General features: G+C 46.2%; 1 protein-coding gene across 16 annotated transcripts; it reads left to right on the top strand.

The window, feature by feature from the left end:
• Positions 1-4: 4 nt before the first annotated feature.
• Positions 5-27,874, top strand: kmt2d (lysine (K)-specific methyltransferase 2D). 16 transcript variants are annotated; one of them, XM_034589542.1, is made up of 56 exons: positions 6-632; positions 2,938-3,020; positions 3,215-3,326; positions 3,452-3,654; positions 3,802-3,911; positions 4,029-4,191; positions 4,768-4,939; positions 5,044-5,158; positions 5,289-5,467; positions 5,556-5,854; positions 5,960-6,076; positions 6,337-7,127; positions 7,256-7,372; positions 7,471-7,584; positions 7,709-7,813; positions 7,896-8,077; positions 8,324-8,488; positions 8,694-8,803; positions 8,926-8,970; positions 9,079-9,267; positions 9,364-9,540; positions 9,640-9,762; positions 9,887-10,029; positions 10,128-10,263; positions 10,376-10,462; positions 10,550-10,627; positions 10,722-10,880; positions 10,992-11,061; positions 11,231-11,469; positions 11,600-11,673; positions 12,045-12,095; positions 12,192-13,820; positions 13,903-14,088; positions 14,312-14,454; positions 14,840-16,566; positions 16,654-16,777; positions 17,838-17,919; positions 18,007-18,073; positions 18,188-18,420; positions 18,529-18,960; positions 19,399-21,573; positions 21,670-21,819; positions 21,912-22,076; positions 22,183-22,329; positions 22,433-22,515; positions 22,610-22,782; positions 22,892-23,016; positions 23,105-23,234; positions 23,499-23,617; positions 23,734-25,117; positions 25,216-25,352; positions 25,493-25,623; positions 25,990-26,275; positions 26,418-26,491; positions 26,586-26,694; positions 26,815-27,874. In XM_034589542.1, exons 2-56 carry the CDS (start codon positions 2,972-2,974, stop codon positions 26,905-26,907), a joined length of 14,778 nt encoding a protein of 4,925 aa, XP_034445433.1. In that variant the 5' UTR covers positions 6-632; positions 2,938-2,971; the 3' UTR covers positions 26,908-27,874. The 16 variants fall into 16 exon arrangements, with proteins under 16 accessions (XP_034445426.1, XP_034445433.1, XP_034445432.1 ...); XM_034589541.1 differs by having other exon boundaries at positions 18,529-19,397; positions 19,782-21,573; XM_034589539.1 differs by having other exon boundaries at positions 18,529-19,743; positions 19,795-21,573.

Raw genomic sequence — 27,874 nt, 5'->3', positions numbered from 1 at the left:
GAACAACCGTGTGAACAGATGCAGCGAAGTGAAGAGACGCCAGTGACCCACACACGGGTCCCACTGGAAAGTTCAGCTGCACCTTTAAGTAAACCAGTGTCCGCCGTCGACTGAAAGTCGCAGAAAAGACACATTTACTGGCGTGTCAACACAGTGTGGGCCTGTAGTTTAGTTTCAACTATCAGCAGCTTCAAAGACCTCGCGAACGAGATTCCAGAACATATGCTAGCTGCTAATGTTAGCTTATTAAGTCTTTGATGCTACATCCACGAGCAAGGAGCAGTGCAGGCAGTGTTTGGGTTCACTGCCTGAGGCTGGGGAACCATTTTCGGGACTGGCTGAAGGCTCGTCTCTGTGCTTAGCGGCTCCCCCGGCAGTGCACGGCCAATCGACACAAAGCTCGAGCTGCTGGTTAGCAAGCTAGCCGTAGCATTATCCCTTTAGCCGAGGAGCTAGCTAGCATCACCGCACAGCCTGCCTTCCGCCGACGTGCACTTCCCCCACTCTCCCTCCAGCCGGCTAGCCGCAGCGTTAGTCCGGTACATAAAATGAAGCGACCATCAGCATTCGGGGAAGCTGTGTGGCTGTTTGGATTTTGCTGATGTATGAGGAGACGATATTGTTTTTGTGAGGTGAGCTGTTTTATTCATGTCCTCTTCGAACTTCTCGCAACAGACATACCGAAAGACACACCAACCCTGACCTTAGACCGGGTAACGTTAGCCCTGCTATCGGAATCGTTTAGCTGCTAGCTGCGACCAGATGGGGTCGTCTACTTTCTGGAGGACTAGCGACGTTACCTGGATGCTAACTTCAGGTTGATATATGCTCTGCGTTGGCCGTGTCCACGGTTTGAAAAGCAAAGTATCCGGTTAATGTCGGTAGAAGTGTTTGCTCGTGTGCATGAGGTTGAACGTATTTCTCGCAGTTTTACCTTCTCTGGACACTTTGCTGCTACGTCACCGATGGGAGACGTTAGCTTTTCCGTATCAGTGCATTGCCAGTAACATGGCCATGGCTATTATCTGGACAGAACCAACCCTTTGAAGTCGGTGTTTACATTGAGAAATAGTGCTTAGCGCTGCAATTATTCACTTATAAAAACCACCGTCGCTTTCGCCGAGCCGTTGCAGACAATGTGCAACTGCTGTGGTTTGAAATAACAACACGTTAGCCGCGAAAGTTAATTTGTAAACGTAAACACTTTTAACGTTAACTTAGCTAGCCGGGGTGGTAAGACATTAACTTAGCCATCATGGCATCACTTCGCTCTGCACACAAACCAACTTCATCTTCGGAGACAAAGCCTAATTATCCACAGTATTGTGCCACACAACGCCAGTTAGTTTATGTCTCGTTTCGTTTGACGTTAGTTTGTTTTCGAGGAGAAAGTGCGTCTCCAGTGTTGCTGCCACCGGACACGTTTATGACGGAGATGTAACGTTAACGTTTCATGGCGAAATTCATTTGGTCCGTCTCTGTTTGCTTTACCAGCTTCTGGTGCCATCTGCTCAACGTGGTTTAACGCAGCGTTGCCGGTTGTGTTGAGTAGTTTTGCCTGCGAGGTTTAAGCACCAACGGCAGACATGCAAAGCAGTCAACGATTTGGACCAAGACGCACATACACACACACGTTTAGTCTTTTTTAATTCATTGCATACTGGTGTTTTTTCGTCATTGATTCTAGTCGGATGCATTAACGCACAAGCGCCATCGCCCTATTTGTAGAAACACTGGTGAGAATGAAAAGGAAATATTTCGAAATGAAGCAGGATTTGATGGCACAATTTTTTAATTGTGTAACCGATGAAACACAGTGAGAATCTGCTCGAGCTGTATCTCAAAGCCCCCCGTTTCCTTTATTGTCGTGTGGGCCTTGTTACATCGGGACACACGGCATCGTACATTTCAAAAGGTTCAGATTTACGATCATATGAACAAATGCCGATGAGCTTTTATATAGAAAGAGTAAAATACACTATCTAAGCCGATTGGCGCCTTGTAAAGAATCGCTTGTTATTGGAATTTCAACTCCAATAATCTGTTGGGACTTCCCGTTATTGTCGATGTGAATTAAACAACAGTGAGCCCGTCCAGTCCTGCGTTGTTTGTTTTACAGTATTTATTATGGCGTGAATGTCATAGCGGAACTATGAAGCGAGCGACCAAGGTTCTGCACGAAAGCTGTCCGCTGCAACAGGAAGTTCTACATACGGAAGTTGTGTTTTCTTTGTGTATCCCGTATTACGGTTGTTTTATTTAGAAAAACACCGTTTCAGTTTCAACACTTTGTGCTTTTTCGCGCCGCAGTTTGTCAGATTTGGATTATGCGTCGCCAGGTAAATAATAACTTGTATCGGCCGAGCGGGTTCCGATCGACCTATCTACTGTAACACTGGTGCAATTTCCAAGAGTTTTCGAGGAAGCTCGATTGCATTAGAGCTAACGTCAGTCTAATCAACACAAGAAAATCTGCAGAACTGAGGACATAACATTTATTTAAGTGGTTGCTTTGTTGGTTATAGGTGTTTTATGTAAAAATTGCTTTTGGGTAAGAAGGAAAGCGTGTGTGTATATATAAAAAAAGGCATTTTAGTGACTCCTGATGATTAACACATGTTATGTTGTTGGCTAATGAACCATTCCATTTTCTGTTTTAGTATGTGGGCACCTGCATAAAGTGTAGACGGAAATATTTTTATGTGAGTAAATGTAAATTCCACAGATCAAGTCATTTCTGTCATTTCATTATCAGACCTATTCTCTGGAATCATTATGCATTGATATCAGATAAAGGTAGTTGCACAGTCATCATCATCATCTGCCTATCTGATGAAAAGCCCAGACAATGTTTGCATTCTGTGAATTATTTTGTTAAACTGTTACTCTTCTGCTTAGTATTCACAAGTCAAGGTTAATTATGTCTCTACATTTCAGATCTCTATCAAGGAGGTCAAAATCGGTACAGGGGATGGACGAGCAGAAATCAAACTGCGAAGAAAATGACTCTGAACCAACAGGTATGGTTTATTTTTTACTTATTCTTAATGTCCCACATCATCCATTGTGGATGTACACAATTCTTCATGAAGTTGAATAATATCACAATGTGCAATTGCTCTGCAAGAAAAATCTAATGCAATTTAGTCAAATCCATTTATTCTCACTCTCACATTTCTCGTTTATTTATTTTCTTATTGTTTTCATTTTCTAGCTGATGACAGTGCCCCTGCAAAGCAGCCTGTCTCCTCTGAGGAGCAGTCTGAAGACCTCCCTGGTGCTGATGACATGCCAGCTGTTCCAGCACCCTCTTCCAGCACGCCAGTGTAAGTTCTTCATTCAGATCTGACGTGTATTTTTCATACTGTATTGGTCTTAATGCTTACATTTGGGAACACCAAAAAATGAATCATCACTCGTGTTATAAATCATTTTGTTTGTTACTGTACAGAGAGAGCGTTCGAGCCTGTGCGCTTTGTAACTGTGTGGAGCGGAGCCTGCATGGACAGCAGGAACTGAGACATTTTGGGCCATCCTCAGAGCGGCCGACCCTCAAGCCATCAGGTTCTCCACTGCCTCAACCTGGGAATGATGACCTGTCTTCCATTGGATTTTCCAATTCCCCCTGTCTGGCGGCACTCTTTGAAGATTCAGGTTGAACTCAAAATATTACATTATTATATTCTGTCAGTTGTTTTTTTACAAATTAATTATGTGTTCCATGTACAACAAATACAGTGATCAGATGTATAATTTAACTGTATTTGTTTATTACTGATGTTAAGCTTTATGTTTAAACAGGGGGGTGTTGGGTTCATCATGGGTGTGCGGTGTGGTCGGAAGGAGTCAAGCGGTTGGAGAATGAGGAGCTGGAGAACGTGGATAAGGCCGTTATCTCAGGGACACAGCAGGTAAGTTTGCTATCCTTAGACTGTGGTTAGAATTAGATGTACCAGGTGAGAATACAGAGATTAACAGGGTTTCCTTGACAAAATCTTAATTGTTACCATTATGGTTTTTTTCTTCAGCTTTGCGAATACTGCAAAAGGCTGGGTGCAACCATTCGATGCCATGCTGAGGGCTGCTCACGGTTCTACCACTTCCCCTGCTCAGCAGCCAGTGGATCCTTCCAGTCCATGAAGCAGTTGGTTCTCCTCTGTCCAGAACACATAGACAAAGCTGAGGAGTTGGGTAAGAAAACCAAATATAAGATGTTACTTGGTGGATGCTCACAGTAGAAAGCTTGCACATTTGAAGTACAAAGCTGTAATGCTTTCTTCAGACTTCTTGTTAAACAATCTGTGTTTTATACAATTTGTGCTTATCAACTGTGGACTGTCTGCAGTCTTTGACAGATGAAAAAGACCCCTTCAATTTTTTATGTTGCAGCTTAATTCTAATTATTTCCCCCCCTCAATCTACATGTTGATTTTGAGGCCCCCAGATCTGTGCCACAACACAATTCTGTCTGAGCTGTGCAGACTGTTCCCTCAACCGTATGGCTTCGTTTTGCTCTGATATGCATTGTCAGTTGTGAGAACTTAAATAGAAAGGAGTCTGCTGTTCTGAATCAGGTCCATTTAATGAATATACCACAGGTGGACTCCAGTCAAGATGTAGGGAAAAAAAGAGGTCTGAATACTTTCTGAATGTCCAGTACCTTGCGATTATTCCCTGTTGACATTCATGATATACTCAGAAGAGTTAAAAAAATGTGCAAATATTGTTAAATCTTTTTAATGCAAACTTAATGTGTGTTTCTTACAGCAGGTGAAGAGTCTTGGTGTGCCGTGTGCGACTCAGCGGGCGAGCTCACAGACTTGCTGTTCTGTACGGGTTGTGGCCTACATTATCATGCAGCTTGTCTTGAGATTGGTGCCACGCCCATCCAGCGGGCAGGATGGCAATGCCCAGAGTGTAAAGTGTGCCAGACTTGCAGGTAAGTCAAGCCCTTTACAAGACCCTCAGTACAAGATACTTAACAATTTATATGAGCTTTATTTCCATTTCAAAAAGTAACGTCTTGATTCTTAATTTTATTAGACAACCTGGAGAAGACTCCAAGATGTTGGTATGTGATGCCTGTGATAAGGGCTATCACACCTTCTGTCTCCAGCCAGCCATGGATTCTCTTCCCACTGACCCATGGAAATGCAGAGTAAGTCACATTTATCATTCACCTCTGTGCAAAGAAATGCCCCTATCATGATATTTGAAAGAGACTAATTTTGTGTGCTTATCTAATTTTTTTGGTTTATGTTTTATCCCAATTATCTGTATTTTGTCAGAGATGTCGTGTATGCACGGAGTGTGGTGTCCGTGGACAGGTGCTGCCAGGTTTGGCACAGTGGTTTGATAACTACACTGTGTGTGAGGGCTGCCAGCGGCACCGTATCTCTATCTGTGGAGTGTGCAGCAAGGCTGCCAGCCCATCTGTTGCTCTGCAGTGCTGCAGCATGTGCCACAGGTTAGCTCAATTCATTAGATATAGCTATTGGCTGTATGTGTCGCTTATACAGTCTTTCATTATTTAATCTTGATCATCTTTGTCTCAGGTGGGTACACAGTGAGTGTGCTTTACCGGGGGAGCTTCCAGAAGCCAAGTGCATTTGCCTGCTTTGCAAGGTGGACCATCAGCAGTCTATTACTCAACCACACACAACAGAGATCCAAACCAGAGAAGCATCTGAGGAGACTGAAGACGTGGATTCGGTGGAGACGACCATTCAAACTGATGCAGACGTGGTGACAGAAGAGCAGAAAGGCTTAGTAGAGGTGACACCAGGACAGATGGGCAAATCAGAGTTGGGTCAGGGAGAAGCTACGACTGACACAGAGACACCCATGGACTTGGGTAAGACAAAACTTACAAAACATGTTGAGTGAGTTTGGTTCTGTGAGCTGACTAATAAAAGAATGAATGTGTGAGATGTGTCTGCCTAACTACGTTTTGTTCTAGGGGAGGAGGCTGCAGTCTCCCAGACCACAGATGTTGGGGAGAGAACCATGGAGGAGGAGTTGGTACCATCAGAAGAAACAACCTCTGAGGTGCCCGCCGCTCCACTCGAAACTGCAGGTAAACTCATTATAGATGTATTATAGACGTATTTGTACGATGATGCAAACATTTCTTTTACAAGATCTCTAATTTGATGTTTTGCGCTGTTGGCCTGTCAGAACATCTACAACATTTTTAGACAGGCAGACCCTGGCATAACATCTGCATTGTCTGTGCACCTGTACTGCATGCTACAGCCATTGATTTAATCGAACCCAGAAACACTGCTAATGATAGATCATAACACTAATAACTGTGTTCCTTATTCTCATATGCAGAATGTGCAACAACAGAACAGGAGTCCTCTTGTCTACCTGATGAAGAGAGAGCAGGAGAGGCAGTCAGCCACGTGACCCAAGCCACCACTTCCCAGGGCCCCAAAGCAGAGACACAGTCTAACGACTCCAATGTAGAGCCAACACCGGTATCACAACAAGGCCCTGAAAACATGGAGGTGGAGAAGCAGGAGGCCACTCCCTTAGTTGAACAAATATCACCAGAGTTAATAAAGGGTGGCTCTATCACAGAAACATGCAGCAAGGACCCACCAAAGTCACCTGCTTCTCTTGCCTGTGTGGTCAAAACGGAGCCTTTGCCCATGGATGACGAGCAGGAAAAAAGTCCATGCCAGGATCCGCAGTTTCTTTCTCGGCTGTCTTCATCAGGAGATGCACAAGAGACCCTCTCTTCTTTGGATATGGAGGGGAGGTTACTAACTAACTCTGAGGAGGAGGAGGAGGAGGAAGAAGATGATGATGAGCAAATGCAACGAGAAGTACATATTGATGAGATAAAACAGGAAATGCAGGAGCAAGAAGTTAATCGGGACTTTCTGCTAGATGAGACGTCTAATTTGAGCCATGGAGATGACAGCAGCAGTGGCTTTCTGGGCTCTCCAGGAGAACCCGATCCTCAGCTCTCCCTGGAGCTTGGCCTTGTACACGGTGGCCGCTCGCGTTCAGATAACTTGCTCACTGAGACGGATGATTCGCTTCCCTTTGAACCCCTCAGAAGTGACAGAGAGAAGGTGAAACGCAGAGGATCCCCAGGCCGCTCAAGGGTCAAACATGTAAGGTCACCATATAATCTTGTTCATTGATTTATTATCCTTGAACTGCGGACATTTAACTGTAAATCATGTTCTTGTTGTTAAGATGTCATTGTCACAATACAACTTGACATTAAAATGTTTTTTAGGGGCGAAGTAATAGTTTCCCTGGAAAGCGTAGACCTCGAGGTGGAGCTGGTGGAGGGAGAGGGCGTGGTGGGAGGTCACGCCTCAAAGCCATGGCCTCCTGCATTGATGCCTTCTTGGTGAGCTGTGCTTTACATGCTATTCAGATGATCCTTTTTGTTAATTCACTTTTATAGTGTGGTCATAATCACATATAATTCATCCCCTTTGTCCACAGCTAAGCATGACCACAGACACTGGAATAAATAAGGATGAAGACGAGGAGGAAGATGACACAATGCAGAACACAGTGGTTCTTTTCTCAAACACGGATAAATTTGTCCTGCTCCAGGTATAACTCCGCTTGTAGTTTGACATTTTCAGGTACCCTGTGGCATTTGCAGTGCCAAAAACAGTTCAAATGTAATGCTGAAGACTTTGTTTCCTCTCTCCTCACACTCTCTCCTCTATTGTAGGACATGTGCGTTGTGTGTGGCAGTTTTGGAAAGGGCATGGAGGGGCAGTTGTTGGCTTGTGCTCAGTGTGCACAGTGTTACCATCCTTACTGTGTTAACAGCAAAGTAAGCACAACCTTATCCTCTATCTCTTTAAAATCACTGTATTTTGTTAATCCAAATAGATTAAACCTTGTATCTTCTGTAGATCACCAAGACGATGCTCCGTAAAGGCTGGCGTTGTTTGGAATGTATTGTGTGCGAGATGTGTGGAAAGGCTTCGGACCCCTCCCGCCTGCTGCTGTGTGATGATTGTGACGTCAGCTATCACACCTATTGCTTGGACCCTCCCTTGCACACTGTACCCAAAGGTGGTTGGAAGTGCAAATGGTAAAAAAGAACTCTAAGACAACAAAGCTTTGTTCAGCTTTGCAGCTTTGAATGGGGTCAAATGGAAATGAATACATTCACATTTGCATATTATGTAAAATAAGCCTCAGCTCTGCAATAGAGGCCCATCCCTCTGCTTCCTGGTTCTGTACTAGCAGATAAATTGTTGCTGCACTCACAGTGGCATCTTGGTTGTTGCATATTAGCTGTGTATTTGTTACTGAGTGTTTCATTACTTCTGTGCAGGTGTGTGTGCTGTGTGCAGTGTGGTTCCAACTCACCGGGTTTCCACTGTGAGTGGCAGAACAACTACACCCACTGTGGCCCCTGTGCCAGCCTGGTCTCCTGTCCAGTATGCAGACAGAACTTCATGGAGGAGGAGTTGCTCCTGCAGTGTCAGTACTGCGATCGGTAGGTACTGCTCATTAGAACTGCACACACATGCACCAGACACAGAAACTGAGGTATTCATGAGACTAGTGCTAATGAAGACAAGTGGGGAATGGATTATTCATGTATTTTTTCATATCATGAATTATTCCATAACATCTTTGATTTGCAGTGTGATTTGTGATGAAAAGTGTGCGTATCAATGTATTTCTGTGTGCCTGTGCAGATGGGTCCATGCTGTCTGTGAGAGTCTGTACACGGAGGATGAGGTGGAACAAGCTTCTGATGAGGGCTTTGCATGCACATCCTGTACCCCATATGTTCCAAAACCTGTGGGTAAGTCACAGAGGGACAGCATTTTAAAAGTGAATATATGAAAATTGTGGATTACATAAGATAGTCTTGCCTACTGATGACATGAATTTGTTTTTCTTCCTGCTTTTTTCCCTTGTTCACAGTAGTAGAGTCAGCCATTATGGCTTCAATAAAGATCAAAGAGCCAGGTTAGTGGATTTTGCTTATTCATGTTCATTATCACAAGCAAATTCTGCAGGGTTATGCTTTGTTTGTTTTAATGTAAATCATTCACATATGCAATTGTCACTTTACAGATCCTCAGTTCTACCGGTTGGAGGGAGTTTGGCTGACAGAATCAGGTATGTCCCTGCTTCGCAGCATCTCCATGTCTCCCCTGCACAAGAGACGGCAGCGTCGCTCCCGTCTTGGCACTCTGTGTTGTGAAGGTGGTCCTGATGGAATGGATCTGAGGGAGGTCGACGGAGATGGGGAGGATGGAAAAGGTTAGTGCACTCTCTACTCATCCATTAGTGTTTCAACAATTTACAGTGTTGGGCTCCTTTTTTAAAGACAAAATCTATGTAATCTCATACATCAAGGTTGTGGGGAGCCCATGGACTGTGATTCCAAGATGGAGAACCCTGGGAGCCCTGACAGAGACGGTGGTGCAGGGGCAGACGGAGGCAATGAAGGCATGGCTGATGGGGATGGTCTCAAAGGGGGAGCAGATGAGATGGAGGATAGTAAAAAAAGAAAGCGGAAACCTTACAGGCCTGGTGAGAAACCTAGAATTTAACTCAACCATGTTAACATCCACACAGATGTCTGAGCATCAAAAATTTTAAACAAATATTTTATTTTTTTAATTGTAACAGGAATTGGGGGCTTCATGGTGCGACAAAGAAAGTGTCACACACGGATGAAGAAAGAATTTTTTGCCCAGCTGGCTGGAGAGACTATGTTGGATGGACAGCCAATAGAAAGAACCATCGAGGAAGGTTAGTGACAACAATCGACAATTGAATGAATAACTTTCAATATTTGGCTGTTTGTCTGAATGACTTTTTATCATGCTTCTGTTTCTGACGTTTTTGTGAATATTGTTAATTTGGGAAACTGAAGTCCCTGGTTTTGCATGCATAGGACCTCACCCTGACACGGATAACATAATGGATCCAAAACCAGTGGAGGGCGAGGAACAGGCCAAGAAACGTCGAGGCCGAAAGAAGAGCAAACTGGAGGACATGTTTCCATCTTATCTCCAGGTTTGTAATCTCTCTGTGCCCTATCCTTTTACCAGCTTTGAAATTTAAGGTATTCACCGTTCCAAGGTTCATATCCTAAATGTTTGTAATCACTGCAGGAGGCTTTCTTCGGGAAGACACTAATAGACTTAGGTAAGAAGGCTGTGATGATATCCCCGGGGCACAGGTCAGGTGCATGCCTTGTCCGACCTTCATTACCAGCACCGTCAGGGGTCAAAACTACTGCACCAGAGAGTAAGAACACTAACTTGACCTGTGACACATGAAAACTGCATTTATATTTGTCAAACTGTGTGTGTGGAAAAGATCAGTACAGTGTGTGTGACCTTATTGCTTCTCTCACTAGCTGATGCCAAGGATCGTGCTGTAGAGGTTAATTTTCCTCTCAAGCAAGAGAGGTGTGAGGCCCACCAAGCTCAGGGAGAATGTTCTGGTAAGTGTCTGGTCACTGATGCTACTGGTTTATTATTATGGTTATGATGAAAATCTAGGTTTGACAAAAATATGACATTTGTTTCAGGAGTTTCTGCACTGTCCTCGTCGCTGAAGGACCAGGCGTCAACAGATCCTCATGACTTTGCTGCAGTAAAAATTGAAGGTAATCCCCCTGAAAGGATACCATACAGTACACAATCCAAACTCATTGAAATAGTAACTGATGTTAACATAATGCTACTGTCTTTCTGTGACAGGTCTTGTGCAAGGGGTGGAGAGTCAGGACTCTGAGCAGTTCTTCAGGAAGGTTCTCGGAGTGTCAGAAGGCTCCTCTTTGGAGGGCATGAACCCCATCTTGGAGGGCAGTAAAGGAGAACTCAATCGAAGCACTTTGCCACAGAGAGCTCTCCTCTCAGGTGTGTACAATGTTCATATTATTAAAACCTTTTTGAAGTTTGTTATAGGATTATGAAGTACATTTTAAATGAAGTTCAGCTTGGTTTTTAAACATGGAAAATCTATTGTAGGGTCTCTGCCCTCAGCTGGAATGATGGATGCCTTTCCTGGCCTCTCTCAGTCACCGTTCTTTGACATGCGGTAGGACCATGATTGCAATTATTAATGCATTTTATTTTACTACAGTCTGTCGTATGTAGGTCTGCAATAACCGCTGTGGATAATGGTGTAAAAGCAGTGTGTTGATGTTGACACACGTGCACCCTTTATTTAATATGTATATATAAATACCCTCTTCTGTGGTGTACAGGGATCGAGGAGGGCTGTTCAGTCCAGATGGAGGTGAGGAGAGCCCCTGGGCGACTCCCTCTACCCCAGCAACCCCCTCCTCCCCACCGACCCCCACTGAGGCAGAGGGTGATGGGCTGTCCTACAACCAGCGCAGTCTCCAGCGCTGGGAGAAAGATGAGGAGCTGGGTGAACTCTCAACCATTTCCCCTGTGCTTTATGCCAATACCAACTTTCCCACCCTCAGACAGGACTACCCAGGTGAGTGTCGAAAAAATAAAAAAAATACTACAGCACCAAGCATAGTATATCATTAGACCATTCGTCGTGGTTTTTCAAAGTAAGGATTATGTCGTTGTTAGATATCTGTTAAATATGTCTCCTGTCACAGACTGGGCGAGTCGCTGTAAGCAAATCATGAAGATCTGGAGGAAGGTGTCAGCTGCTGACAAGGCTCCATATCTGGTAGGTTCTTTTTTTAAGCATTGATTTATATTAATGTAACTATTGTTTCCTTAAGCTCTGTTATAACTTAAAATGTAGTAAACTGAATCTGGATCTTTTGTTTGGTCACAATCTATCTAGCGGCTAGTGCTACCAGCACTTCAAAAGGAAAAACTGAAAATATTTTAGCACAAAACATAATTGTTTACTGTAATGTTTTCTTGAGTGTTGTGTTTATTGGAACTCCAATGAGAAATTTGGCATTCAGTTTATCCATTGTTGTTGTCCATGATGTTTTTGCAGTTAAACAAAACTATTAATATCTTGTGTTGTGCAGAACTAAAATAAAATCGAATTTATTACTTTTCTTAATATCTAATTCTTTTCTGCAGCAAAAGGCCAAAGATAATCGAGCAGCTCAGAGGATCAACAAGGCGCAGAAGGTGAGTTAAGGCATCACCATCTATTTGCATCGTTAAATTGAAATATCTGGTTTGTCACATTAGAGCTGTAGATTCATGTTTCCTCTCTTCTCACAGCAGGCAGAGAGTCAGGTGTGCAGGCCAATCAAGACAGAGCCAGGACGTGTAAAGGGAGAAAGGCCCAGTTTACACCTCCAGATCCCTCCACCTTCAGGCTCTACATCAATCCCTTCTCAGCCCAGCTCTGCAGAGAGCCCATTTCCTTTCCCTCCAGATTCAGGATCATCCTCTGTATTTTTCTCAGATGGACATGTCAAGACTCCGGGTTCAGCGGAAATCCGGACAGATCCCTTGTCCAAGCTTCCTCCTCAATCACCCCATTCTCACTCTCACCCATCCACACCCTTCTCACATGCTGGAGCCAGCTCCTTACAGGCCTCTTCCTCAGGTTATTCTGCTTCCGGCCCACAGGGTCCTCCTCAGGGACGGCCAGCCAGTCTTGGCCCCTTTGACATGCAACCAGGAACTCCTGGAACACCCCGACGGGCTCAGCAGGTTGACCCCTACTTCAGATCACAGCTACAGCAGCAACAGAGTAATTTACCACAATCCCACCATGGCTCTCAGGAGTCCCTAGGACATCCAGAAAGTCCTCATTCGAGAAGTGCTGGGCTTGGGGAGTCGCCCATCTTCTCGCCACCCCACAATACTCACTATGGAGACCCTTTCAGAACCCAGCAAGTGATGGGGCGACCAGAATATGGTTCATCCCCATCACCCTCTGCAATGGCTTCATCACCTGCAAGCACAGGACAGTACAGGGCTGATATGAGTGCACCTTCTCCACGCTCGTCTGCTGTTGGGAGACCTGACCTATCGACTGGCTCCCCTGCTGGGATGTTGGATTCTGGGGATGGTTTATTCAAGGCACCTATGACGCCACGAGTGCACCAAGGGGAGGGTGGCGCACTTCACCCTGGAGCTTCCCCTAGTCACCTTTCTGAAGGCTACAGGAAGTCTCCCTCCCACCCTTTCTCTGACCCCCACTCTCAGTCACCGCTTACCCCCAAACAGCAGTCAGTTGACGGTTGTCCTCTTGGACTCCAAAGACAACCTGTAGCTCAGCAGGAACTATGCTCAAGAGTACCCTCCAGCCCACAGTCCCAGGGCAGCTCGCAGTCTCCCCATACTCCTGGTGGACTATCCAATGATGCTTATAATGTCCAGTCTCCAGCAACCCCACGTTTCCAATCCCCAGACCATAGTTCTCAGCCACCTTCAAGGCCACAATCTAGAGACCATTTTGCAACTATCCACAAACCCCCTCGTCCTCCCTCTGTTGCCCCAGAGGGAACATTAAGTTATAAAGGGTCACCTCATCCCAACCAGGCACCTGCTCCCCACCCGACAAACAGTTCAATAGGTGATCCTCTCTCTGGTAAACCATCAGCAGCTCCTAATTTCAGCCGCAGCCCGGGGGTCCTCCAAATGACTCAACAGCAGAGTCAGATGGTTCAGGGTCAGCTCCAGCAACAACAGCCACATACTCAGCAGACTATGGGGGCAGACAGCTTCAGTTCCAGGGTACCCCCACCTTCTGGATCTCAAGAACTACTAGCTGTCCGCCCTCCAGACACACCTCATCAGCCATCTTTGCAAGGCACTCAAGAAATGCCTGACATGTCAGCAGTGCAAGACCCTGCATTGGTAGGACTCAGCCCCTCTGAGCTGGAGAAGCACAGACAAGTAAGTTATTAGTCAGCAAGCAGTCATTCTGTGCACTATCTCAGGTGTTTTGCTTATCTGTGCTTTGTTGTTGTTTTTTTAGCGCCAGAGACTGAGGGAATTCTTAATCAGACAACAAATGCAGAGAAATTCCATTAGACAAGAGAAGGAGGCGGCGGCAGCTGCTGCGGCTTCTGGTGTCAGTGTGTCCCCTGGTTGGTCTGGAGGAGAGATGGGGGCCTTTCAACAAGACAACAAAGTCCACAGAGCACCACCACCTTATCCACAGGTACACGTCTTGAACAGTATGCCACCAACATTACAAATGCCACACTTTGCTACAGCAACAGTGTGATGTTACAGTTAAGAAGATGTCTTTGTATGACTTGGGTAAAATCACACAAAATGTCAGCTTTCCTGAGAAACTCAATAGCTAAACTTGTACTTTAACATCTCTGTTGAATGGTGAAAAAAATGGAACATTTACCTTTTTTGATTTGTATTTCCTTTAGGATCGTACTGCTGCTGCTAGCGCTGTTGGACCTCAGGCTTCTGTGGCAGGGAAGATGCCCATGGCTGTTGGAGGAATGGAGGACAAGCTCATTCGCCCACCACCTACAGGAACCCCTGCCATCATGGATCCTAATGCACTAAGGTAAGCGCTTTCTTGAAACAGATTCACAATTGGTGTTAAATGGTAGGTTTTGACTTTTCACAATTATAAAGTTTCCCGCACTGTTAGAATACTGGTAACCCAGGAAACTTGAGCTTATGTTCATTTTAGCAGGTTGCAATTATAGCATGTCGGTGCCATATTCACATCAAAATCACTCATTCTAAACTATAATTATTAATGGAACTGATATTTGAATGAAATGGGGCCAGAAGAGTGAAGTCCTTATTGAATCAAATAATTTAATCCTAAAGAAAAAAATAGCACCCCAAATTATTCTCAGCCAATATCTTTAATTCTGTAATGCAATGAACATTTTTCAATTGATATCTTTAAAAAATATCTTTTGTGCATTTTTGTCCTTCAGGCCACCAGGGCCCACCAGACCTCAGGGCATGTTTGCCCGTCCACCGTTCCCTCAACAGTGGCAGGGCCAGGCCCCGGGTCCAAGGAGGTTCCCCCAGCCTGGCATGGAGGCTATTGGTATAAGGCACAACCCTACCATGAATATTCAGGGCATGGAGAGCATGGGTAACCCTCACACCATGATGCCAGGACATGGAGGAGAGACGATGCAGCAAATGGCTCACGGACCCCCTCCACAGTTCATTGAACTGAGACATAACTCGCAGAGGCTACCCTTACGACCCCAGTTTATGCCTCGTGGACCCCAGCCCCGACCACGTCTCTTTCCACAGCAAGATATGGCAGCACCTTATGTTCAGCAACACTCCATCGCTCAAGCTGGAGGCATTCAAACAGGGGGGGGCGGTGAGTCACAACTGGGGTTACAGCAGGGTGGACTGTCAGTTTTACTGCCTCATCAGTCTGCAGGCCCAGTACCACAACATCCCCACCTGCAGCCCCAGGCTACCTCCAATCCCAATACTCCGCTTCAACAGTCAGGCCTAGTTACTAATCCCCAGGCTGCTGCCGCTGGTAACAGACTGGAACTGCCAGAGCCTGATCTTGAGGGTCTTGGGGAGGCTCCAGGAGATGGAGGTGTGGAGGATGAGGATGATTTGGCTCTAGACTTGGACCCTGACAAAGGGGATGATGACTTGGGCAACCTGGACAACCTTGAAACCAATGATCCACACCTAGATGACTTGCTTAACAGTGATGAGTTTGACTTGCTGGCTTACACTGACCCTGAACTGGACCAAGGAGACCCAAAGGATGTCTTCTCAGAGCAGCTGCGGCTGGTAGAAGCAGAAAGTGAACCCCCCTCTGGATCAGTGCTTATTAAAGTGGAAGGGAAATCCAAAGGGGAGCAGAAGTGTTTCACAACAACCACTGCAGTTGGTTCTGCTACCAAACTGCAACCCTCTGCAGAAATAGTTGATATCTCCAAAGTCAAAATAGAAGACAAAGGTCTGACCCCTCAGCTGCAGCCAGGACAGACAGTGGTGAAAGATGAAATGGGAGAGGCTGTGTCAATGCTTCTTGGTGGGACCACAACATCAGCCAAGCCTGGACATATAGGAAACCAGTCTGCTTCACTTAGCTCTGTTCGATTAGGGGGACTTCAATACCCTCTGCCAGACCAAGCTGACTCATTGCCTTTTCCTCCAGCTGCTCCACATGCAGATATTGGTGATGATCCACTAGGGCTACCTGATGTAGGGGGGCATCACTCCCCTGCTGTAGATTTGGCAAAGGTAGAGAGCTCTTTAGATGGTGAACTGCCTCTTCTAATTCAGGATCTGCTAGAGCATGAAAAGAAGGAACTACAAAAGCAGCAACAGCAGCAACAGCTCAGTTCCCTCCATCAGGGAGGCATGGCGTCTCATTTCCAACAACAAAACCCACAGGCACCTGGACAGCTAATGTTACCACACCACCATCGTCCACCACCTCAAGGAATGATGGCTCAGCCAGGGATGGTACCCCGTGCGCCACACATGTTGCCGCAACAGCAGCAAAGGCTTATGGGACCTGGAATGGCACCTGCACCTCACATGGCAATGGCACAGCAGCAAGCCATGATGAGGATGGGGCAGCCAGGGATCCATACAGGGCTCAATCACCAACCTCAGCCACAGCCAGCGGTTAAACAGTTACCTCTGACCAACAATTTCTTCCCTGATAAAGGTCAGGAACTCAGCTCGTCACTGTCTTTATTCTGTCATTATGTTCTTTCCATGCAATAGCAACAGATGTTCTGTTCTTTCACTGCAGAATTAGAAAAATTTGCCAGTGATGACATCATGGACCCCATTGCCAAGGCAAAAATGGTGGCACTTAAGGGAATCAAGAGGGTGTTGGCACAAGATCCAATGGTTGGGCCCCCTGGCATTAACAGGTACATTTCCATTGGATGGACATTTTTACAGTTTTGGCCTTATGTTTTCATTTTACCGTTTTATACGATTTATGCAAAACCCTAAATGGGATTTCTTTTTTTTTAAATAGATCTTCAGCTTCTCCATCTGTAAACATTTGTTGTTATATTGCTGAAACCCTACAGAGGATGTCTTCACTGGAAAGACCAAAAAAAAAGGCTGTTGAAAATGGTTGTTGTTTAGACAGATTATACCAAGTCATTAGTAACAAGAACATTAATGCTGTCAGTGGTGTGAAGCAGAAGTGAAATGTTGGGTCTACCAGACACGCATGCATGCATTGCTAGTACAGTAGCTCCCTGCCCACCTACCGCCTGGTGAACTTAGTAGAGCATTTACTATCTATAGTCGGAGCTCTGAGGAGCGTGAATGTTGTACTAAATTTTAATGTCAAATTATAGTGTCTGCTGGATGTGCGTGAGTAATGTACTTTCTCTTGGCCTCTGCTGCCTACAAGTGACCAGACAAATTCACTTTCTTTGTTAGAGACTGTCTGCTTTTCCATAACAAAAGAAATATTTTTGTTAAAACCAGTAGAAACCAGATATTTAAATCCTTTCCTATTATATATGTTTTAAAAAATAATTTAAAAACAGCTAAAGTGTTGGCAAATGGAGAACCTATTTCCCAACCATTTTATTGAATACATCACTGCCAATTAATAATCCAACAAAGGAATCAGTCAAAGTTGGTACTGGGTGATTGCCAATGTAGTATATGATGTATTTACTGATTGATTGTTTTTTAGTCTAATTGTAAATAGAAGTGAGGAAGTTATATATCACTATACATATATAATAGTGCTCTCAGTCACCAGTAGTGGAATGTCCACTCAAAACATTTATTAACAGTTGAGATACAGGATCTCCAGTGCCAAACATTTGCTGTCTAATGTCTGATAGATGCTGATGAATGGTGGTAATACTACACTGTAATTTGGAAACTACAGGCCCGTATAGATCATTCTACAGTGTGATGCAAGGCATTGTTATACATCTTGTGTTTTTGCTCTCTTCTTAGACAACAAGTGTCTTTGCTTGCTCAAAGGCTGGCTTCTGCCCCAGGCACAGATCCAGGTCAACTTATATCTGGACCTCCAAAGGTACGTTGTCTTGCTTTACAAGAGTGATTTGATATAATTTGACATCTTATATTACTGATTTATGTTAATCATTTCTTCTTTGTTTAGGAGGGCGAAACGAGTGATCCCACCCAGTCAAGACCTAACCCTCCCCAGTTTGTGCAAGGAATCATCAGTATGTTTTACCAGTACTCCCCATAAGTAGAAATGTATTTGATAATTTGGAAAGGTGCTATATTGCCATCCCCATACGATTTTATGGACAACTTGCTATCCTCTTCTCTTACAGATGATGCAGAGCAGCACCAATATGAAGAATGGCTTCTTCACACTCAGCAGTTACTCCAAATGCAGTTGAAATTTCTGGAGGAACAGATTGGAGTTCACCGCAAGTCACGCAAGGCACTGTGTGCAAAACAACGCACTGCTAAGAAAGCTGGCAGGGAGTTTGCTGAGGTAGATGCAGAGAAGCTCAAGTTGGTTACAGAGGAGCAAAGCAAAATTCAAAAACAGCTTGACCAGGTACGTCGATTTCAAAGAAACTGACTTTTGACAAGTTTGCCAACTTGTCCACACCAGTTTGCATCCTGATATGAAATTTAATATCTGTTTATAATTATTCTGTTCTAGGTGCGCAAGCAGCAGAAGGAGCACACCAATCTTATTGCAGAGTACAGAAGCAAGCAGCAACAGCATCAGCAAGGCTCAGGTCTTGTTACCCCAGGTCATTCTGCACAGGGGGCACCTCCTCACATGTTTCCCAAGATGCCTGGCCAGATGATGATAGGGCAACAAGGAACACCAGTAATGGGCCAGCACCCTGGCATAATGCCGCAAGGTGGAATGCCTGTCAGGATGCCCCAAGGGCAGCCCTTTATTGGAGGAGCCCAGCCTCAGCTTCCAGCAGCTATCGGTGCTAGGGCCCCAGTTCCTCCTGGCGCTCCACCAGGATTCTTTCCACAGGGGCCTGGAATGCAAGGTGCAGACCCCAGGCTTCTACAAGAAAGACAGCTTCAGCATAGGATGCAGATGGCAAAGCTCCAGCAACAACAACAGCAGCAGGTGACAATGGGTCAGCAGTCAATGCCACACCCAAATCAACAGACTGGCTTAATCGCTCAGCCACAGTCTGGTATGATGGTGAACCCACTTATGGCCCAACAACAAGCAAGCACACAACAGGGAATGTTAGTCAACCAGGCCAGTCAGCAGAATATGGTGCAGGTTCCACAAGGAATGGTTGGAGGCCAGTCTGGTGCTCCACCACCCCAGAACCTTGGAGGAGGCCAGCCCATTAACCACGCACAAGCTATGATGGCAGCTCAACCAGGGATTATGGGGAATCAGCCAATTGCACCATTACAGCAACAGAGGCCTCAGCTGATGATGGGTCAGCAGGGAATAGTTGCATCTCCAGGTCATCCTGGCCTCAGGGGCCCTCAGGTCCAATTGACTCCTCAACAACAGAGCATTCTGGCCCAGCGCATGATCGCATCTCAGCAGCAGCAGCAGCAGCAGCATCTTGCAAAGAACTTGGCCCACCTCCAGCAACAGCAGATGGCACAGCAAAGACAACCAACACAAATGATCAGTCAGCCTAGCCAAGAAGCAGGGGGGCTCTCCCAACCCTCAACCCCACAGATGGGCCCCTCGCCCTCAGCAGGAAGTATCACACCCCAGCCACAGGGATCCACAGACAGTCAAAACTCAGGCCCCAAAGAGGGTGGCATTCTGAGCCCTGATCCAAGAACACCGCCTCAGCAGAGTGGCCCCTCCACTCCCAATCAGATGAGTCAGCTAGGCTCTGCAAATGATCATCAAACTGACTTTGGAAGGCAACAGCTACTACAACAGCAGCAGCAGCAGCAGCTACAACAGCAGCTACAACAGCAGCAGCAGCAGCAGCAGCTACAACAACAACAGCAGCAGCAGCAGCTACAGCAGCAGCAGCAGCAGCATCAAAACCAGGTTTATATGGCCCAGCCAAATCCTCAGTCTGTTCCTGAACAGCAAATAACTTTGGCTGGAAACCAACAAACTGTCGCACTTCAGCAACAGCAGCAACTATTTCCACTCACTCTCCAGAGGCAAGGTTCCCACAGTGCTGATAAGCCAGGTTTGATGACTGTCAAAGAAGAAGGGAAACCAATTGATTTCTTAACTCAGCAGCAACAACAGCAGGCGGCTCAAAATGCCATGCAGCAGTCAAAGGATCCCAGCATGCAGCAGCAGATCATGGTCCAGAACCATCCTGGCCAGCCACAGCAAGTTGTTATGGGTCCTAATCCACAACAACAAGCCCTCATCGCTCAGCAGCAAAAACAACAGGCCATAATGGGCATGATGAGAGCGCAGCAGCAAGGAATGATGCCACAGAGGCCTGGGGTTCCACCCGGACAGATCCGCATCCCAGCTAGTATTGCTCAGAATCCCCAGCTCCGCAATCTTCCCCCAAACCAGCAGATACAGCACATCCAGGCTATGATTGCCCAGAGGCAGCTCCAGCAGGGACAGATGTTGCGGATGTCAGTGGCTCAAGGGCCGCAAAGTCAGCTGAGGCCCCACATGCCACCAGGACAGATGCCACTGGTCGGACAACAAATTCCTGGGATGGAAGGCCAACAGATGACGTATGGAGCCATGGGGAAGCCAGGAGTAGTGGGCACTCAACAACAGTTGGGCCAACAACCTGGTGTTGCACCTCAGATGCAGCATGGAATGATGGTCCCTGGACAACAGCAGCCACAAGTAGGGGAAATGATGCAGCAACATATTATGAGAGGCCAGGTGCCGGTGCCACGTTCCCCCATGGACCAGGGCCGTATGATAAGGCCAACATCTCCAGGACAGCCATTAGCTAACTCTCCTATCGACCCACAACGGCACGCATTTAATCAAGCTATGGGTATGCGTCCACCCACTCCTAACCAAAACCAACAACAAGCACTAATGGCAGCTGCAGCAGGCCGCATGCAGGGCTCTCCATCCCATGCATATTCTCCAAGAGGACCCTTTGGCATGAGCCCAGCCCACCCGGCCTCACCACATTCATCCCATGTCTCCTCGCCTTCTGTACCCGACAGCAGGGCTGGAAGGGGGAGTCCATACAGCCACGTCAAGGCGTCCCCACTCAGGTCACCTGGAGCTAAAAGTCCACTTGATTGTCCAGGGCTTAAAGTAGAAACTCAGATATCAGGCAATGAAACACCTCAGACATTCGCAGGCATCCACAATGGGCCACAAAAAGACATGAATATTCACCAACGGTCACATCAGGTTACTGAGAGTCATCTGCCTCACATGCAACATGGCTCCAGAGAAGGGGAGCTGTGTAAGATGACCCTACAGAACATTAAACAGGAACCAAGGGAGGTTCACTGTGATGGTGCAGCAGAGGCTCATCCTGGGGCTATTAAGCGAGAAGCAACAGGTGAGGCGGTAACCTCTGGGAACACTAGATTTATCAATGCTGGTAACATGGCTGGAGACCCTGCAACCCACGGCCCCAGATCTGAGACTGGACAGCAACTACTACAGAAACTCCTGAGAACCAAGAACCTTCAACTCGGTGCTCAGAGGCCTTCTGAAGGCATCCACAATGAGATCAACGGCCACATCAACAGCAAACTAGCAATGCTGGAGCAAAAACTTCAAGGAACTCCACGAAACATGGAGGTAATTTTTTTCTTTTGTAACTTCATTCATTTTGCCCTCATCAAGCTGTTGTTTATGGAAAAAGAACCTCTCATTCATTTTCTCGACTCTTTACAGGACTTGCAGTCTATAACAAAAAGGTCTCCTGTACAAAAGCCAAAACGCACAAATAAGGCAGCTGGAGACAGAGGGACGAATTCACGGAAGAAGAATAAGAAGGAGGAAGTTGGTAAAAGTGCTGAAGCCCTAATAAAACAACTCAAACAGGTAACTGGATATTAAAAACAATAATTCCTTAATAAGTTTTGCCATGAATGTTATGAAGAGTGGTTCTTCATCATATTGATTGTCCCCTTCAGGGTCTCTCTCTGCTTCCCCTGATGGAGCCTTCAATCACTGCCAGCCTGGATCTATTCGCCCCTTTTGGAAGCAGCCCGGCCAACGGCAAAGCCCAGCTCAAAGGATCTTTTGGAAATGCAGTGTTGGACAATATCCCAGACTACTACTCTCAGTTGCTCACTAAGGTAAAAACTAATCTGTGCCAGTGGTTTGCTGTAGACTTTGATGACAATTTGTTGTTGGTGAATACTTCTTTAAAAACAAGAACAAATGCTTTTATGCCTTTTACAGAGTAATCTCAGCAACCCACCAACGCCCCCATCCTCCCTGCCCCCTACACCTCCGCCCTCCGTGCAGCACAAGCTGTTGAATGGAGTGACTCCTGGGGAGGAGCTGTCTGGTGGTCAGAAAAACACAGAGCCAGCAGAAGAGCCAATGGGTAAACAATAAGGGATTTGGCAAGAAATTGATGGTTTTCATGAATATTGAATATGTAGTTTTACATTAACTGTGTCCTAAATTCTCAACAATTTCCTCTGTCGAATCAGTTACGCAGGAGGTAAAGAGTGTTGACATCCTCGCTGCTCTCCCCACCCCACCACATAACCAGAATGAGGACATCAGGTACAACAGGATGATTGTTTTTGAATTCTTTGACAGTCAGACCACACAGGTTGCATGTTGTTAAGTGGTTATAAACACATCCTATTTTTAACAGAATGGAGAGCGATGACGAGGATGCCCCGGAAAGTATCATCCCAGCATCATCCCCCGAGAGTAATGTGGGAGATGAAACACCACGTTTCCCTCACCTTCGGGAGCCTAAAGAGGAGGAGACGGAGAGAGCAATATCCCCCATCATCCCCCTCATTCCTCGCACTGCCATACCTGGTAATATTCTGCGAATTACATTTAACTGTTCAAGACTCATTTAATGTTTGAATCCATTTATATTGCTAAACTGACAAGAGATGGATTTACATATGCACTTCTCTTCTAGCCTTCCCAGAAAACAAACCATTAGAAACGACGGACAGCAAAGTAGTTTCCACATCCAACCACTGGGACAAGGCCAAAAGCAACGAGGTGTCCGTCACCTTCACACTGTCCTCTGCTGCAGCCAAGGTACTAAGTCATGATATCATTGCGCTCTCTGTGCGTTTCTTTATCTTCATGGATTGTTAACAAAACATTGGAACTGCTTTTCCTCCAGAAACTGAACCATGTGATGATGGCCATGGCCCAGTTGCTCAACATTCGGATGCCAGGTTCCTATGAGTTGACTTCACAGAACCCTGACATGCCTGAAGTGGATGGGTCAGGGAAAGGACCCGGTCAGTCAGGTATGAGACCATTTTGTTGATCTGGATTGTCCTGTTGTGTTACCTGGTTAGGAAGTTTGTCATACAGGTCGGAACATCAGGTGTGGACCTGTGAACAATCTCTTGCTTGTGAGCTGAGCAGAAATGATGTTCAAAACATTTTGGCACTGTAGTTGATGACACTGCTCTGGAAACACTCACATACTTGCATTTGTCGCTGAGAGCAGAGTTTAAGTGTGATAATTGGTAAGTTAAGACAGATTTTAAGATTGTGTTGTTTTCCAGGGGCTTTGTGTACAAAGGACAGTTCACCCAGTCAGGATGAGTGGCTAAGGCAATTTGACGTGTCTCTACCTGGCTGCACATTGAAGAAACAAGTGGACATTCTGGCACTTATTAAACAGGTCAGTCACTACAGGTTTTTTAAGAACTCTGTGATTTATTTATTATATTTAGTCATGAATTCTACGGCTTTCAATAGATATTTAACACGAAACTATGTTTGCATTTTTTCTCCCAGGAATTCTCAGAAAATGACGACAAACCGGCCCAGCACTGTTACACAACCAAAGTGAATGATTTGGATGTGCGCCACCTTCCTATTATACCAGTGGAGGAATCTCCACCCCCTTCACCATCTCCGCCACAACCATCTGTCTCAGCTCCATCTACTGAAGCTGAACCTTCGAAAAAATCAGCTTGTCCCTCCCCTGCTCCTTTCAGTCCCTCCAGTGTACAGATCAAGATCGAGCCTGACCTGGATGATGCTCCTCCAATCGATGCTGCTCAACCATCTGATGACACAAAGTCTAAACTTGCTGCTCCAGAGTCGGTCAATGATGAAGCAGCTGCTTCTGAAGTCTCTGATCCCACTGCTCCTACTGAAGAGAAGCAAGATCTGAGTCTTACTACCAAGGAGGAGGAGGAGGAGGAGGACGCGACTGCTGATCCAGTTCATCCTCCTAAAGATTCTCCCAATGCCATGGAGTGTTCCCCTAAGGCTCCCAAGCAGCGCAGGCCTCTGTCCCCTGATGAGGAGGTGGTACATCCCAAATTAAAAAAATGGAAGGGGATTCGCTGGAAGCGTCTTCAGATTGTCATCACAATACGTAAGGGCGGGTCTAAGAAAGAGAGCAGCCGTGAGGTGTCTGAGCTGATGGAGCGCCTGCGCATTACTCTCCGACCAGACAAGCTGCCTCGGGATAAACGTAAATGCTGTTTCTGCCATGACGAAGGAGATGGATACACGGATGGACCGGCCCGTTTGCTTAACATTGACGTGGACCTGTGGGTGCACCTCAATTGTGCCCTGTGGTCCACAGAGGTGTATGAAACGCAGGGGGGCGCCCTCATCAATGTGGAGGTAGCATTGCGTCGTGGATTACGGACTCTCTGCGCGTTCTGCCAGAAAACGGGTGCCACCAACAGCTGCAACCGACTGCGCTGCCCAAACGTCTACCACTTCGCCTGCGCCATCCGGGCTCGCTGCATGTTCTTCAAGGACAAGACCATGTTGTGCACCCAGCACAAGCTGAAGGGCCCCAGTGAGGATGAACTAAGCACATTTGCTGTCTTGCGGCGTGTCTACATTGAGCGTGATGAGGTGAAGCAGATCGCCAGCATCTTACAGCGAGGTGACCGTATCCACCTGTTCCGCGTCGGCGGCCTCATCTTTCATGCTGTTGGCCAGTTGCTCCCCTCCCAAATGACCAACTTCCACTCGCCCACTGCGATCTTCCCGGTCGGCTATGAGGCAACACGCATCTACTGGAGCACACGTGTGCCCAACAAGCGCTGTCGCTACCGCTGCCGCATCAGCGAGGATGAGGGTCACCCCCTGTTTGAGGTGCGTGTTTTGGAGCACGGCATGGAGGATTTGCAGTACCGGGATTCTACTCCAGACGGTAAGAACGTAAACTGCTCCCACTTTTAGTATTATTATTATATGATATCTCTGTGTTATACTTAACACCATTAACTGAATCTAATTGTTTGTCTTCAGGGATCTGGGACCTAGTTGTTCAGCAGGTGGCTAAACTCCGAGATGAATCATCCATGTTGAAGCTGTTCACCGAACACGTCAAAGGAGAGGAGATGTATGGCCTCACCGTTCATGCTGTCATGCGAATCACTGAGTCGGTAAGAAATTTCAGCAGGAGGGAATATCACTGTGTCCCGTTTATTTAATTTTTCAACCCTTTTACTACATGGCCACACAAGTCATGCTGTCCCCTATCGAGTCTACTGCACAGAACCTCATTGGTGTTGTTGTGTTTAAGTTGCCTGGAGTGGAGAACTGCCAGAACTATCAGTTCCGATATGGTCGTCATCCTCTGATGGAGCTTCCCCTGATGATCAATCCCAGCGGCTGTGCTCGCTCTGAGGCCAAGGTCCCCACACACTGCAAGAGGTAAGGCATCGTTACAGAACAAGACTTTGGACTTTACAGTTAGAGCAAAACTGGTTCTTGACCCAATATGAAACAGAGCGAAAACCTGTGTTGTTGGTCTAACATCATTGCAGCACTGTGTCTTGTTGAAGAGGATTGTCGACTTAAATATTCATAGATTTTGTGCTCGTACATTAGCAAACAATTATTGGATTTTTTTCATCCTCCACCAGACAACATATTCTGTTACATTAGAAAAAAGTTAGTTCCTTAGTAGATACAATGATCCAGCCCTAATGTTGAGGACTGATGCTTTTTAAACTCATTATTTGATTTGTAGTTATTTTTGTCAAAGAACATCACTGCTGTTTCTCCTCCTGTTTGCAGGCCTCACACTCTGAACAGCACCAGCGTGTCAAAGGCCTACCAGAGCACGTTCACTGGAGAGCTCAACACACCATACAGCAAGCAGTTTGTCCACTCCAAGTCCTCCCAGTACCGACGCCTGAAGACCGAGTGGAAGAACAACGTGTACCTGGCTCGATCCCGAATTCAGGGCCTGGGTCTGTACGCTGCCAAGGATCTGGACAGGCACACCATGGTCATCGAGTACATCGGTACTGTCATACGCAACGAGGTGGCAAATAGCCGTGAGAAGATCTATGAGTCACAGGTACACTTTGCAAGTTTTATTTCTGTTTTCTCTGTTTCTTTATTTGAGTGGAGGGCTCAAATGTATTCTTTAACTGGACAACACTTAAGAACCAACAAAAACTGCCTTTTTAAACATATTTCTTATTTTTTCTCTTCCTTAGAACCGTGGGATCTACATGTTCCGCATCAACAACGAGCAGGTGATCGATGCCACTCTGACAGGCGGCCCAGCTCGGTAAGTGCCCGTTTGCTATTGGGGGTCTCATTGTAAACCTTTGAGTCTGGTATGTTTTAAACTGACCCTTTTTTTTTTTTTTCTCCTTTTCCAGCTACGTCAACCATTCCTGTGCCCCCAACTGTGTTGCGGAGGTTGTAACCTTTGACAAAGAAGACAAGATTATCATCATCTCCAGCCGCAGGATCCCCAAGGGAGAGGAGGTGCAGTGCATTTAGAGAACTGACCACTACTCAGTCGTAGTCTTACTGTCTTTTCTATGTTTTTTGAAGTTCGTTTCGAAATCTCAGCCGCTGCTAACCGTTTCCGTTTCTTTATTCCAGCTGACGTACGACTACCAGTTTGACTTTGAGGACGACCAGAACAAGATCCCTTGCCATTGTGGAGCCTGGAATTGCCGCAAGTGGATGAACTGACGGGAAGGACGGGAAAAAAATGGAGCGCTCCCGTCTCGCTGGTGCCAGAACACTCCTGCGCCAAAGCCTTTGAATCCTACATAGCCAGTGCATAAGCTGTTGTGAAAGACGTGGATGGAGGGAGGAAGTCTGGCCTCCGTCATTTGACAGATTTAAAATGGTGACACCTGTAGCCAAAGGTTTGAAGAGCATTAATCAATAAAAGCAAGCGAGCACCTTCGTCGGCAGCAGCTCGACGGTGGGACTGACTTTCATGTTTGGACTAGTGTGAAACCCCCTCTCCTCAGCCAAAACCCCCTTTCCCCTCTTCGACTGTTCTCTCGAGAAGCTCCCAGTGGCTGGAAAACAATCCTCAACGCCTACCAAATGATTCTGACCCTCTGATATCAATACTCGCAGTGCAGAGCTCGGCCGGAGCTCCGACAAAAAGCCATTTTTAAAGTACTAAGAATGAACTAATGATGCATTTTTATGTTTTAAGTCGGACCTATTCCCTGTCCCACCTAACCACGACCCCTCCCCCCCCCCCTTCTTTACCTCCCAGAAAAGGCACTTTCCCATCAAGTCATCAATGAAGACAACACAGATATTGGCTAGCTAGACAATCCTCATGTGGCTCTGTGTAAAGAACTACATATGATCGATGGAGAAGGAGAAGAAAAAAAAAAAACTAAAAAAAAAAGATGTAAGTTAATATAAAATTTGAGATGCTATAGCTCTGTGGCTCCCGAGGCACCAGATGTTGTGACTGTGCGGAGCCCCCAGGTGGGTTAGTTGGACCCAGTCTACCTCATTGATTTTAGCGGGAAGTGACTGCTTTGTATGAAAACTGTTAACTGCTACTGTGGAACCGGGGGGGAAAGGGGGAATGTTTTTACGGGCTTAGCCTTCTCGGACAAGCAGGGAATCTTAAGCAGCAGGTTTGCTCTCAATCTACTCTATGCTGATGGTAATTTACACACACACA

The sequence above is a fragment of the Hippoglossus hippoglossus genome, chromosome 7 (genome assembly GCF_009819705.1).
Source record: "Hippoglossus hippoglossus isolate fHipHip1 chromosome 7, fHipHip1.pri, whole genome shotgun sequence".
Classification (NCBI taxonomy): Eukaryota; Metazoa; Chordata; class Actinopteri; order Pleuronectiformes; family Pleuronectidae; genus Hippoglossus; species Hippoglossus hippoglossus.
This window is presented reverse-complemented; position numbering and strand designations above follow the sequence as displayed.

Excerpts from the sequence above, each read along its gene's own strand:
- kmt2d (XM_034589532.1), top strand. The coding sequence starts at position 2,972 with ATGGACGAGCAGAAATCAAACTGCGAAGAAAATGACTCTGAACCAACA. Across the intron at positions 3,327-3,451 it reads CCCTCTTCCAGCACGCCAGT|AGAGAGCGTTCGAGCCTGTG; the intron begins GTAAGTTCTTCA and ends GTTACTGTACAG. Across the intron at positions 22,783-22,891 it reads TCCTCGCACTGCCATACCTG|CCTTCCCAGAAAACAAACCA; the intron begins GTAATATTCTGC and ends CTTCTCTTCTAG.